The sequence below is a fragment of the Theobroma cacao genome, chromosome 1 (genome assembly GCF_000208745.1).
Source record: "Theobroma cacao cultivar B97-61/B2 chromosome 1, Criollo_cocoa_genome_V2, whole genome shotgun sequence".
NCBI classification, from domain to species: Eukaryota; Viridiplantae; Streptophyta; class Magnoliopsida; order Malvales; family Malvaceae; genus Theobroma; species Theobroma cacao.
In genome coordinates, this window is record NC_030850.1 from 2,688,294 (window position 1) to 2,702,918 (window position 14,625).

The 14,625-nt window shown below is 34.7% G+C and overlaps 2 protein-coding genes across 5 annotated transcripts; one reads left to right on the plus strand and one right to left on the minus strand.

Moving 5' to 3' along the window:
- Positions 2,000-5,336, plus strand: LOC18611132. Of its 2 annotated transcripts, XR_001929581.1 has the most exons (5): positions 2,000-2,754; positions 3,575-3,944; positions 4,399-4,480; positions 4,682-4,933; positions 5,084-5,336. XR_001929581.1 is itself a non-coding variant. In XM_018128193.1 (4 exons), the coding sequence occupies exons 1-4, from the start codon at positions 2,145-2,147 to the stop codon at positions 4,880-4,882; spliced, it is 1,263 nt and encodes a 420-aa protein (XP_017983682.1). In that variant the 5' UTR covers positions 2,000-2,144; the 3' UTR covers positions 4,883-5,156. The 2 variants fall into 2 exon arrangements, 1 of the variants encoding a protein (XP_017983682.1); XM_018128193.1 differs by having other exon boundaries at positions 4,682-5,156.
- On the minus strand, positions 5,399-9,631 carry LOC18611133 (heterogeneous nuclear ribonucleoprotein 1). 3 transcript variants are annotated; one of them, XM_018128205.1, is made up of 14 exons: positions 9,495-9,631; positions 9,172-9,322; positions 8,979-9,068; positions 8,564-8,629; positions 8,387-8,452; positions 8,194-8,279; positions 7,945-7,990; positions 7,783-7,837; positions 7,432-7,508; positions 7,106-7,241; positions 6,895-7,022; positions 6,710-6,814; positions 5,869-6,003; positions 5,399-5,664 (listed from the first exon to the last, which is right to left on the minus strand). In XM_018128205.1, exons 2-14 carry the CDS (start codon positions 9,187-9,189, stop codon positions 5,602-5,604), a joined length of 1,071 nt encoding a protein of 356 aa, XP_017983694.1. In that variant the 5' UTR covers positions 9,190-9,322; positions 9,495-9,631; the 3' UTR covers positions 5,399-5,601. The 3 variants fall into 3 exon arrangements, with proteins under 3 accessions (XP_017983694.1, XP_007047268.1, XP_017983696.1); XM_007047206.2 differs by having other exon boundaries at positions 5,399-5,667; XM_018128207.1 differs by lacking the exons at positions 8,979-9,068; positions 9,172-9,322; positions 9,495-9,631 and adding an exon at positions 8,818-8,908 and having other exon boundaries at positions 5,399-5,667.

Here is a 14,625-nt window from a genome sequence, read left to right on the forward strand (position 1 = left end):
AATAATTGCTTCTAAAAAAAACCAGTACATGCATCATGAAGTCTTCAATCAATGTTTCGTTATTTCTTTTATTTTCTTTTTTGCGTGTGTGTCTCTCAGCGAAAGAATCATTATTCTGTTTCTGTCCTAATTTTTTTTTTTTCATGGTTTTTGGCTAATGCCATGAACCCTTCTGTCACAATAATTTTGGGGTCTTGGTGTTGAGTGTTTTAAGGGCACCGGGAAATATTTTACTTTAAAAATATTATTCTGCTTGTTGTTTTGAACTTGTCATATTTAAAGATACTTAGTATTTATATCACAAGATCATTAAAGATATGCAGCGTCCATATTTATATTCTTTTCAGAATTTCTTTACTTGTTTATGAGATTAAAATACTCTATTTATTTATTTTTGAAATGCTTGCTATGCTCACGTTTATACTCTTTTCAGGATTTCTCTATTTATTCAGGAAATTGAAACACTCTATTTATTTATTTTCGAAACACTTGTCATGCCCATGTTTATACTCTTTTCAGAATTGTTTATGAGATTGAAACACTCTATTTATTTATTTTTGAAACACTTGATATAACATTTATTTGAATTTTATGAAAATTTTATAAAAAAATGTTAAATAAAAACCAAACCTTTACAAATGGATGGGAAACCAAGTTGACAATATCTTTTACAATTTAACTAGTACAAGATTTTGACTGTTGATCATGTGTAAACGATTCTTTTCCTATGGTGGTTAAAACTATATAACTGTAAAAATTAATTGTAAATATTAAAAAGGAAAGAAAGAAAGGGAAAAGAAAAAGGACCTCACAACTATATATCCTCAGGATTTTATGGGTTGAAAATTAAAAAAAAAAAAAAAAAGGTGCTCATTATTTAGCTGCTCTATAATTCATATGGCCAGGGCCTATGCAGAAACAGATAAATTAGCAAGCGGTGGAAATGCAATATGCCATGCGTTGGGAAGCATAAATGTGTAATGCTTTATGGTGATATAATCTATAATTGGATTTGATGTCCACATCCTTACATAGGGTGAGGCCACTGCCCCTACACACAGAAATGGGCATCAACTGCCACAGAATTAACTGAGGGACCACACACAGACATGGCCAACCACATGCTTTTCCTGGTGAAACTTCTCACTCACCTGCTTAACAAGTTTCCCCAAATATCTTTACATTTCTATGTACTTTTAACACTCTCATTACCAGCTTTTGGACTTGTTTTTTCCCTTTCCTTTTATGGTCAAATGAATAATAAAACCAGAAAAGGATGGGGCTCAAAGCTTCCAAACCTTTTGCTGCAAAGGTAAACTATTAAATCTAAACTAATTTTTTTTTTAAAGGTAAATCTAAACTCAATTTTAACTGTTACAATTATGTTTTGACAGTGTTACAATGTACCCTTAAATCTCCATCTTCAAACTCAATATACAAAGATGCTAACCCCCATCCAATGGGGAACCTTCCCGCAGGGAAGCCGCCTCGTTCTTATTGCTAAACGTTCTTTGTATATGCACATGGTAGTTTTTTTCTTTTCCTGTTGTGGTTTTTTGTTGTCTCGTGCATGTGGGATTAGGTATATCCATTTTACTTGAATCCGAGTCTTCCTTTTCTTTCTTCATTTTTATTTTTCTTTTATTGTCGAATCTGAGTTTCCAACTAGCATTAAAAATAGAAGGAATATATGTAGAAAACGATAAAAAATCCTTGTCTTTGATAGAGATTGCTGTTAAAACGTTTAATGCGTAGTTCGTCAACATTCCTGGCCTTTGTATTCAATGATTTGATGCAGCATTTGGCATTTTGCAATCCTATGATGCAACCCTTCATGAGGCTTGTCTAGATGCAAACAAATCTTTGTACCCAAAAAACGGATCGCATCCTGCAAAGCATAAATCTATGTAAAAAAAAAAGGGAAAAGAAAAGAAAATGAAAGCAAGAATTAAAAGACCATCTGTATAATTAGCCACAAAAGAACGGTAAAAAAATCAGCTTTCAAACAAATTCTTTCCTTGTCTCAATCACCCTTTTAGACAAGCTTGCCAGCAAGCCAGAGTCACTATTATTTTGTTGAAGTCTAGCTCTTGTGGTACTGTATATGCAAACAGGCTAAGACTTGCTGTGGTGATTGAGAGTGAATGAAGAAAGGTTCTGTTTCTTTGAGCCATCTGGCTACATTTCCAAGCCCAGGAGCATCAGATTACCGTGATAATGGCGTGGTGGTGGCTCAAAAAGGGTGGAGTTCAGAGAGAGTGCCACATCCAGCTAATAGTACTGGTTGTAGCAGAAGACATATCAGTGCTTCATCTTTGACACCTTTTTACAGTGGTAGAACATTGCCTTCCAAATGGGAAGATGCTGAAAGGTGGATTTGTAGCCCCGTTTTGGGTTACGGTGTTAGCAAGAATGCAAACTATCAGCTTCAGAGGCGGCCAAAGTCTAAAAGTGGACCGATTGTGCCTCCTGGAATTGCTTTCTACTCCAATTACTCGCCTTCAATGCAGCTCCTTGATGGTGGTGGTAGTGGGAGCGTGAGGAATTTAATGGCAGGGTCTCCATTTTCTACTGGGGTTTTGATGGCTGATGGGGTCTCTGTTCATTATGGTGGGTGTAGAGGCTCTGTTGCTGGTGGAGACGGTGACGGTGAACAATCTTGTATGGTGCAGAATGATAGTAATGTGGCACGATCCGCTATTATACCTGGATGGTCAGATTTGGTCAGTGAGTCTTCATTGCCCAGCTCTCAAGGTATAGTGTTCTTTCTGTGTTTTGAGAATAATTTTGCTTGCAATTTTAACTTAGGCTGCTATACTTCGTACTTATCTGCTGATCTGATTGTGGAAGTTAAAGAACACAAATTTGGTTGTGTAGTATGCTCCATAGGCATGAAATTTAGTTAATCACTGCCCTTCCTTGTTCATCCAATCCAAAGTAGGATAAGGTAAGCCCCAGAAAACCCAATTAACTTATCATGATGAAACTCCTAATTGCAGATCAGATATTCCAACAATCAATCTCAGTTCTGTTAAATCTAATTAACCAGTAAATGATTCATTGTAAATAGTGAAGTTCTTAAAGATGCATCTGGAGTCTAGAAGGAAACTGTAAACTGTCCTTGCATAGATAGGCATACCCCGAGGGCAGAATAATCATAGAGCTAAGACTTTTGCAGCTGCTTGGACCTCTGTGTTGCAGAAGTCCTGCCTGGTAACTAATAATGAAGTGTGTAGAGCAAATATAATGTGATTAAAATTACATAAATTCTGCAAAATGTTAGCTTCGAATTGGAAAAAGGTCTCTGTCTGAGTTTATGACTTGGAACTGCTGTCACTACACAAAAGAATCTTTTTTCTGGCCCAGACACCCGAATGTAGTGATGGATTGAAAGTTAAAAACTATAAGAAGGCTATAGCTTCGACGTAGACTTAAACCAATGAATTAGATGTCAGACAAGATGTACATCATCAGGATTAGGACTTTTTCATGTTAACTCCATTTTTATGGGCTTCAGAATGATGCATGATTTATTTGTGTGCAAATTTTCTGATGTTGGATCAATTTGTTACAGATGAAAAACTTGATGAAATCAAGGATGCAGAAACGATGATCTCTCGCGTAGTTTCACGGAGGGATATGGCTACACAAATGAGCCCTGAGGGCAGTAGCAGCCACTCTTCTCCCAGAGAGAGATCTTCATTTTGCCACTCACCTCCTCCTATCCTTCCTCTGCCTGCTATGGAGAACAGTGATCATCCTTCTAAATTGGACATCAGGGAAGTGCAGATAGACAAACGAGCCACCATGACCAACTGGCCCAAAAGACATGGATCAAGAAGAATCGAGAAAGGCGTGCCAGATTTCGAAGACTTTTACCAGAACAACACGGCAGGTTCTGCTTTATCTCTGGATGTTTCAGAGGCAGCAACAAGCATTTCAAAGTATGTTTTAGTGCACTGTTCGTTAATATCTGTCCTGCATCTTCCATTAAACAAAGGAAAATTCCGAAAATGAACACTGCTAACAGACTCCTTTACACTTTGAGGCAACCTTAACGCGTAATATGAATCTTGAAATTAGATAAATACATGTTCTGCCTTGATTTATAGAGTCAACAATGTAGCTTTCAAAAGTGGGGGCCAAGATCAGGGCTTTTCCCGAAGAGGATTGAGTTCCATAATTTCACCGAGTAGTAACTGTCAATGCTATAAGTTGTCTTTAATGTTCAAGGAAGTTTCAAAGATTCAGTTCCTAGATAATATTGCACCATGATTATAGGGGCTGGCCCTGGAGCTTTATTATATTAGACAGAAACTTGAGGTATGCATCGAGTGAGACACAGTTGTCAGGAATATAAAGGAGCTTTTCTAAAAGAAGTTTTAACTTCATGTTCAGGTTGCATAGGGAGGAAGCAAAGATCAACGCGTGGGAGAATTTGCAGAGGGCAAAAGCTGAGGCAGCCATACGTAAACTAGAGGTTCACATGCACACAGGAGTTGTGTCATTGTTTCTTTATCCAATAGCTTATGCTTTCTTAAAATCTTTTTCGCCTTTTCTCTTTACCTTTTCGTTCTATGTGATATCATAACGCTTTAATGTTAGCTTAAGAGATGCTTTTCCAAGTAGGCAAACATCTAGAATCAAGGGGCACTGATGCGGTACTGTATTTTACTCTCAGATGAAATTGGAAAAGAAGAGATCAGCATCAATGGATAAGATCTTGAGCAAGCTGAGAATGGCTCAGATGAAAGCCCAAGAAATGAGAAGTTCAATGCCAGCCAAGGAGAATGAACAGATTCCAAAGACTTCTCAGAAGGTATCATTCTTCAACATCCGCATGAGTTCCTTCCGCAGTTGCTTCACCTGTCATGCTTACTAGTTTCTCGCAATGTATATCTCCATGTCCATGGGTTCAAATCTTTTCCACCAGGTACATTTATCAACGTTGGATTTATTGATCCCAAATTTTGTATATCCCTGCTGGTTTCTCGGCTTCCCTATTTTTTCATGTAAAATACCTTAGAATTCTTAGGCCGTCTTTCCAATCTGAGTTAGAGCAGCCGAATTGGGTCATTCACAGGTCCTAGAAAATGCGGATTTCAAGCTCTTGTTCTTGGCGGATGGGATTTTTTATACACAAAAATGCTTATCTGGAAATATCATCCGTGATAGCTTCAAAAGTCCACTACCAAGGCATTAGGTTGCTCCGGTCCTGTCTACTGGTGTTGGTGAACCATCCGTTGGATTGGAGTATTAAATACAGAAACACAAACTCTATATTTAACAGGGCACCTACCAACTATTCGTTAAATATTTGCACTTTTGCCTAACAATTGAACCTCCACATACCATTTGCTTAATCAAATTAAGCAAAGAAATATGTTGACACTAATCATTTGCATCAAGACTAGAAGTAAATGCATTAATTAGAGATTTCCAACTGGAATAATTTCTGCACAATCTGAAAAGTATGGCTCCATATAACATGATTTATAAATAGAAGATAGTCACAATGACATTAGGCAATCATCTAGATCATTTAACAAGTTCAACATTTGCCTTCCAGAACGATCTCCACAGCAATACCATGGCCACTTCTTAGTATGGCCTATACCTCCACTCTGCTCTCGATGGCCTTGCACTCCCAATTGCATAACCCCACTGCTACACGAAATGAATAATTCATAAATAAGCATAACGAACGCTGCTTATGAATATAAACTAATTTTCCCCTTCTTAAGAATCAGATTAATCTCAAAATTAGTTCATCTTTCTTTGAAAGTGCACCCAAGTCCTGAAGTAATTGTCTAATTGTTAAAGTTGTTATTTCCAAAGAAAAAAGAGAAAATAAACATAAACACTCACATCATCAAAATGCAGGCCTCCATACATCCTACCAAAAGGGCGCATTGGACCACCAAAACCTCTATACGGTCCAGCAGGATTCATCATGAAACTAGGGCCAGCATCATCAACAGGTGTTGCAGAATCTATTGCCACCTGGATAGCAAGTTCATTGGTAAAATTTTATGAGTTTGAATCAACATAAGCTGTGGCATTTTGATCACATTTTATGCGATACGCAGAGAATAGAAGCTTGAAATAATAATTTAAATAAAGGGACATAACAAACTGCAGGTGAAAGCAGGCTTGCCTATACATGTACACTTCAGAAAAATGGCAAACTATATAGGGCTAACTAAATTGATTTAATCATTTGAACTTGTAGTCATTGCAAGATGATCTTAAAATCTTTTTTCCTTATGTGGAACTGCTCTCTTTCTCTCTCTAGTTTGCAGAGATTTTTTAGAAGTAAATGCCTTGCAAAAGATTTCTAATAACAGGTCATAAAATTTTTGAGGTTACAAATATATTCCGTACATACTCCCTCGTGACCTTTGTGCATAATGGCGCTTCCACAATGATTCACAGCAGCAACGATGATAATTGATGTTTTCCAAATCAATTTATGGCAGTAAATCATAATTTAGAGTCCTCAAAATTGCAGAGGATTACCTAAGAACTAGAGTTAATTTCCATAACCAGAAAAATGGCAATAATGGCTGCACATAATAAACATATCATCCAAGAACTTGGCCTGTTTAACATGCTATCAAACACTCATAAATCTAAAGACAACGTAACTCTATCACAATCAGGCCTCAATCAAATATGAGGAAATGAAAAACAACTTGTTTCCATGTACCTGTTGTCCACAAATCTCATGAGACCTACGAGATACTCGGTCTGCAACTCCATCTTCAGCAAAAGTGACAAAACCAAAACCTCTGTGGCCAGATCTCTTGGGGTCCTACATTAAATGAGCATCCAAACCTTCATAAGCTGGCTTCAATTCATCTCTCATTTGTACACGATATTTCATCACCTTACCTTAGGAACATAAACATCTAGTATACGCCCAAATCTACCAAAATACTGGCGAAGATCTTCAGCATTAGCCTCCTGAGGGAGCCTGCCAACAAATATCTTTTTGCCCATCCCTCGAGTAGATTCTCCTCCTAATTCAACATTAAGGGAAAAAAACGAAAACCTGAATAAATATAATTCCATAAACCAATGTCTCTGCTAGGAAGGAACTTACTTCCATACACAGGGCCAGGATGGTCATACAAGGTAGGAGCACCAAGTGCAGCATATCTAGTTGCAGCAGAAATGTATGCATTGTATGCACCATATCCACCTTGTGACATTCTGCCTATTGGTTTAAAGTCATCTTCCTGTCAACATAATATCAAATAAGTGACATTAAAGCCACGTCTATTGAGCATATACGTGACATTGCCAGGGAAAAAGAATATGAGAAACCAAATTGTGCTTTGTCCTATATGAAAAGATCAAACTTGAACTTGAGAGAGGTAAAACAGGTAAATTACTAAAGCAAAAGACACTGGCAGTGATGTAACTTGCCTTCGGTGTTGCTCGATCAACTACTACCGTAGAACCTCCCAGTTCATGAGTATCAGTCATCAGATTCTCCACAGAATCTGTAATACTAAACGAGTATCAACCTTCTTTTCACTGGTATAAATAACATGAGTGGAGAAAGGAGACCACCATATAACTAAATTCTAAACAACATATGGTTCTTAATTGCACAACTTGGCATTTCAATTGGAAAAAGGGTAAGAAGATAACTTGTAGCACTGTTATCTTGTATACAACCAATTACAATAACCAAAAGGTCAAATTGGAGCATGCAAACCATTTGATGCAGAAAATTAACTGAAAGCTACAAAGTCAGGAGCAGGATAAACTGACCTGCACTAGCAAAAGTGATAAAACCAATTCCACGGTGAGCTTTGGACGCTTGATCCTGTGGCACGCATGGTTCATAATCATCCAAAAAAATTCTAGCAAAAACACTACTACATGCAGCCATAAGGACACAGACATACAAACACATAGACAGAGAAAGAGTACCTTCGGCATGTATAAATCCGTTATCTCACCATACTCCTCGAAATGGCTGTAAAGATGAATAGATTGAATGTTATACTAATTCCTCGTATAGCTGATCACATTATTTGTTCTTCACCCTTTGAACATGATTAGTCAGCTCATACCAACAAAGGCATGTTTTGAGTTGAGTTGACATATCATGTTCAAAAAATAAAGAGAAAATATTTAAAAAAGGAGCACTACCATGATTCATATATTGCACTTAATTACCTCCGAAACGTTGATTCGTCCACTGATGGTGGAATCCTGGCTACAAATATCCTGGTTACTTTCTTTGCAGGTGCTCTCATCTCCTCCTATGAAGTATGATAAAAATGAAGCTATTGAAAATGACTAGAAAAGGACTAGTAAATCAACAAAAATTTTCAAAGCAAAAAAGGGGCATAAGTTTATATAATTAAACCTTTGGAGTAGCTATTTTAACTTCCAGCATTCTCTCACCAAGAAAATGCTCAATTGATAGCACATTCTGTAGAAAATGAAACACAAAGCATAATTTGTTATCACGTGATGGCAGTTTACCCCCCATCCCAACACCCCCCAATTAAAAATATGTAAGGGACAGAAAATTACTGGTTACCTTAGCATCATCAGCGGATGCAAATGTTACATATCCAAAACCACGAGATCGGCCCGTTGAGCGCTCCTAGATAATGGAAGAAATAAAGAGAGAGAAGAAGAAAAAGAAAAAGAAAAGGAATTTATCCACAAAATTAAGCAGTTCTCCTAGGTAACACGTGATAAACAAACTTGTAAAGAAGAAAACAGAATATAACTTCATGCCCTTTGGCTATTTTCACATAGAGTGAAGCTTCTACTAATTCTTGTCTGTACCTTTCTGACACATCAGCCTCCACAAAATACCAGCCCATGCAAGTTAAGCGAAGGAAATTACAATTTTTTACATATATAAATCAATCGCAAGTTAAAAAATACAGAAAAATCCAGAAAAAAAAAATTAACTCAAAGAAGAAATAAATGAAAAAAAGGAGAACCTTCATGACAATACAATCCTCCAAATCACCAAATTTACTCATATATTTCCTCAAACCTTCAGTATCCACCTCCCACGGTATTCCCAAAACCTACAATAAAAAAGATCATCAAATTCAACAAAATCACAAAAAACCCATCAATAAAAATCCAATCTTTTACCAAAATAACAAGATTTAAGGACAGAAAACTAACCACAAGCTTTCGGTCCATGGTGAAAATCGGAGAATTTAAGCCAAGAAATGAATATCGTCGAAAACCCTAACACACTCAATAAAAGCTCACACAAAATTCCTCTCTTAATAAATCTCTCACACTCCGTCTCTTCCTCTTTCTCTTCCTCTTCCTGCACACAATAAGCACACGCTCTTTCTCACACAGAATCATCACCAAATACGAAATCAAATTCACCATTTTTTAAATTCTTTTTTAATTTTAAAAACAGCCAATTAATTGTAGCATTAATCAAGACTTATAAGAAGTTTTCGCTTTTATGTTAATTTTTGGCGCTCACTGACCTGACCAATCCAAAACCCTAAAATTTGCAGAAGAAGATCTCTCTCCCTCTCTCTCGCTCGCTCGTTCCCTCCCTCCCCGCTCGCTCGCTCGTTCGTGCCGCTTTGAGTCGTTATCGTAGTTGGGAGAGTGGCCCCATTCGCTTCCTTTTGTAGCCGAGTTGGGCTAAATTTGGGTGGTTTGCGGACAACTATGGGCCAGCAGCAGCGTGCCACCTCTACATTGGGAAAAGTCCTCTAAGCTAAATCAAAAATGGGCCCAGCCTTATATATAGTTAGATTATTCATGGGCTTTTATGTTGCCCAGCCCGTATTACACGTTTGAAGCCTTCTCTCTTTTTTTACTTATATGTATAATAATTAAAAAAAAAAAAACACTGGCTCTAATTTACATGAATTTTTTTATTGACGAAATTTATCCCCAAAAACCATTTTTTCCTTTTATATATGAACTAGGATGATACTCGTAACTATGCTACGAAAAATATCATAAAAAATATAGATTATATTGTATTGGATTTCAATTTGATATTTTCAAAAGATAAATTGTTTGTAGAGAAAAAGATAAATTGATATTAATTGTAAATAGTTATTTGTTTTGATTTCAATCATTGAAAAATTGGTAAAGGATAAATTTATTTTAGTACTATATATAGTAGTAATAATTTCTTAAGTAAAAGAGATAATAAAATAATCGAAAGGAAACACCATAAGCAAATCAAATTGCCAAAAAAAAAAAGTTTCTATTTTGGTCAAACAAAATAATTACACTATTAGACGACTATGAGATATGTCTTTTTCTCATTTGTTTGGTTTCTATTATTGTGCTGCTTCAGCTAGACCTGTTATATATATGAAAAGATAAAATTTGTTTAGCGTCTAATTTTAATAAGCTTTTAAGTTGAATTAGTAAAAGATTAGTAAAGTAATGTAATTAACATACATGATTTTGATTTTTCGCTTGTGGTTCTTCTAGCATTAAGTCCTTAGTTGTTAAGACATAAATATTATTTTTAATCGTTCTTTTTTCTGTCACAACAGTAGCAGAATTTGAATCGAGGTAGATATCATGTTTGGAGTTATCGTACCTTTGATAGTGACTCCCCTTGGCTAATGGTTAATCAAGGTTCCAAATTCAATTTGTTATTATGGATTCCTACTTTGAGATACATTAGGCCCTTTCAGTAGTCCCCTTTTTTACTAATTACTCATAGTAAATAACAACACAAAAACAAGGAATGTAATCATTCTCCCCAAGTTTACTTTACTTTCAAATGGGTCATCTAAAGCCAACTGTCTGCCATTTATTGATAGCTTTTTTCCCTTCAATTGGGGAAACAAAAATTTTTTTTGGGTGGGCATGAAAAAGTAAAATTCAATCTTTCATCAAGGTTTTCATATTTATTTGTATCTAAAAAAATATATCTGAAAGAAAAATAAGCATTTTCCTTACAAAAAAAAGAAGTAAAAGCAATCTTTTCCCTTATATACTGTCACAATAAAGAGAGTTCAACTCAACAGGGGAAGAAACGAAAACTAGCCAGTAGGCAGAAGAGAGGTTAATGACAGTTGAGAGGCTGATCATTGAAAGCAAAGATGTCAAAAACAACAAAATGAGAAAAATATTATCAAATTTGTAGTAGTATTTGTCTTTTATATATATAATGAATGGCAAAAGTTTTATAAATTCAGTGTATTTGTTTATTCAATGATGATTGTGTGCTATGTATATTGAGAAATGAGCAGACTTTTTTTATTTTGTTCAATGAATTGGATGGATACTTATTGAAATTTAAACATTCATGTTTAAATAATATTATTTAAATTCCAATAAATATCCAATAAAAGTAAAAAATTATTTTTTAAAGTATTTTTTACTGAAATAAATAAAGGCAAACCAAAGAATTAAAAAAAAATTGTTCAATGAATTAGATGCATATTTATTGTATTTTAAACATTCATATATAAAAGAGATGGCTAAATACTATATATACAAGTTCATACAAAACAAGAGGATATAAATAGTAAATAATATTAAATTGCAATTAATAAGATATGAATATATCCTCTAAGTATTAAAAATTAAAAATTATTATTTTCAAGTAATTTTAAATTAAATAAATAAAAGCAAACCAAAGAATTCTGAAAATTTAATGATGACATTTACTAAATGCTATTTCTTAAGTATATAATGACAAGAAGAGAATATTGTATTGTTAAGTGCTTATCTAAGGCTAAATGCTATTTCTTAAGTATGTGTTAATAAAAATACAAAGCAGCGAGCAAGAAGGGAACAAATGGGCAAAGGAAATCTAAAAACAAATGAACAAATTAAATCATAAGCCTATAAAGTTGTAGTATTTTAAGTTAATAACAACATTCAAACTACCCTTGAATAAAAATTCTTGATACCTTTGATAAAAAAAAAAAAAAGCAACATTTGACATATTCTTCTCCAACAACTATTCCACTTGGTTTTTTAACTTTCGAAAAAAGTTCTAATAAGACCATCAAATTGGTAGATAACAACTCAATAACCCTTGCAAAGGAATAATCTTAGAACATTTAAACAGATTTAGTAACATTAAAAATGAGAGACATTAATACCATGGCTTGATACTAAGCTTTCATCCACGTTCATTGCATAAAACGTTAACATACTTCTTGTGTGCCTGAAGTTGTGCCTTACTTCATCTTGGTTTAAATATACCAAAACAATCAAACCGCACAATAGAATAACTACACCTACTGCCTCCAAGGTGAAATGAAAAAAGCTGGTACAACCAACACAATGATTAAATGCATAAGAATTTTTAATTGCATACTATAACAGATCTTATTTAAGAATTCATTGCAAATAAATAGTTTAAATCTTGTATATTAGAGGGAATGTACAGATAGTTCATATCAAACAATCTAACATTGTGATTATATAAAGAGAAAATAATAAAAATTTATACCTTTTCAGCCTCAAGCTCTTTCCTCAAGCCTTTCATTGCATGTTTAAGTTCTTCCACTTTTTGCTCAAACACACAATTGCACATTAAATGTCAGATTCAGAATCGATTTGTATGTGCTTGTCTACATAAACAAGCACAAAAAGACATGCTTATGTTTCTTGCATTTGTTGTTGTTTGTTACGCTTTACAAAATTGAGTTTCTAGTTGGCAAACTTTATTATTATAGGTCCTTTCAGAATTTAGATGAAATACTGGTATCATGTGTTTAAATTTCAAAATAAGATGGCAATGCAGATGTTACCACATGGATGTAATAATTGTGGCATCCATTTGGAATGGGTTAATTAATATGGTTCTTAATCAAGATTTCAAAGGGTTCTAAAATTAGATTCATTTTGCACAAAAAGCTAGATCATTTCATTTGTTCTCAATAATCAAACCAATTACCCAAAGAAACCCAAATCAGGAAAATACTTTCCCTTCCCTTGAAAAAAAAAATCAACAAATTCAATTAATAAGTACACAGAAAATAAAAATGAATATTTTCATTTTAAATTAAACATCTCCCAACACCAGATTTCAAGGAGCATTCAGAAAGAGAGTACTTGAGAGAAAATTGATGCTGCTTCTATGAAAACCGCCTACCAAATGAGAAGAAGGAAATGGGGACGGAGGAGATGTTACTCAAAAAACCATTAAACTAATTGAGTGGGAAGAGAGAAAGAGGAAGTACCGACAGAGGAGAGAGAGTCCGACGCGACAGGGGAAGAGATAGAAGCTGACCGACAGGCAAAAGAGAAGAACCAACTCAGAGAAATAAGGAAAAGTCAAAAGCTTTAGAGAAATAAGGAAGAGTCAAACAGGAATGCAAAAAGCTTTATATCAATACAAAGTCATTTCCATGGGCAAAGGTAAAGAAAAAAAGAAAAGATTCTAATTATATGACACTTGTCATTCAATTAGATACTCAATTAAAGGCTCAATTGAAGTAAATTAAATTGAAACATCCTACTTTTATATATATTATAGATAAAATATTATAATTTTAATTTAGATTTTTTTTTTGAAATCTATCCATATTGGAATCACTTTCTTTATTATTATTATTAGAAGCTCGATTTTTATGCAATACTTTTTTCATTAATATTTTTTAATATGTATCCTTGTCTAATATTACCCTACGATATTTATTATAGTTGTATTTTAAAACGAATTTGGTAACAAATAATTCAGATTAATTTAATGAATAAGAATGGGATAGTTACTTATGACGCAGAAACTACAATTTTTTTTTTTTCTGGAAAGTATGGACAATATGGTGCAACGGCTACAACATAAGGTGGATTGATCCGAACGAGGCCCTTTCCTTTCTTCTAGATTGGAACAGGGTTGACATTGTTATGGTTTCTTAAGATGAACTTAGGCTAGAAGCACTGTTAAGTATATGAAAAATAGAAGTTAACAGAGAGCAAGAGAAGGTAGACTATGATAACAGGGTTGATCTAATTCATTAATGATAAACCAAAGGCCTATATACAAAACATGCATGAAGAACACTTGTACAACAGCAAAACAAGTGTTCAGCCTAATTACATTGACCTGAACACGTAAGGAACAGGGGTAACACATAAGAATTTTTCATGACCAGTACAATGAAGCAAACTGATATAACATACAAAAGCAAGCTTAATTAAGATGCTGTCCACGTGCTAACTACATACAAGTCTTAACTTCATAACAGACATCAATGCAGACAGCGGAGTGTTCCAATACGTGGAGAATGACCTTCTTTGTGGTCTTTATAGTAGCAATACAATGAGATGATCTTCAAACTTTTGATATCATAAAACTTAGGTGGCATAAAGCCAAATGTCCCAAAGTTATGAACTCGATCACGAACGTCTTACGACACCTTGCCATGGCGATGGCTCCTCAAAAAATAAAACAACTGAGAATGTCCACTAGATCGAATGCTTAATTATTAGCTATTAAAGAAGTGTTTATTGTCTTTGTCGTCTCCAAATGAGTTCATTCTCATTGCTTATTGGTTGAGACGTGAGAGTGATTTGGCAAATGTCGTTGGTTGGGTGCTTACTAAAAAAAAGGGTACAGAGGTCACAAGACCTGCGGCTGGTGTTTGAGTAAAGACGTGATGGAGGAACAGAGCGGGTCTG

Bases quoted from the DNA above. Each gene is read 5' to 3' on its own strand.
- LOC18611132 (XM_018128193.1), top strand. From the start codon at position 2,145: ATGAAGAAAGGTTCTGTTTCTTTGAGCCATCTGGCTACATTTCCAAGC. The intron at 2,755-3,574 runs GTATAGTGTTCT...AATTTGTTACAG, and splicing joins TTCATTGCCCAGCTCTCAAG to ATGAAAAACTTGATGAAATC. The intron at 4,481-4,681 runs GTTCACATGCAC...TTTTACTCTCAG, and splicing joins CAGCCATACGTAAACTAGAG to ATGAAATTGGAAAAGAAGAG.
- LOC18611133 (XM_007047206.2), bottom strand. The intron at 8,630-8,978 runs GTTCTCCTTTTT...TCCATTATCTAG, and splicing joins AGGATTGTATTGTCATGAAG to GAGCGCTCAACGGGCCGATC. The intron at 7,242-7,431 runs GCAAGTTACATC...TTATGTTGACAG, and splicing joins TTGATCGAGCAACACCGAAG to GAAGATGACTTTAAACCAAT.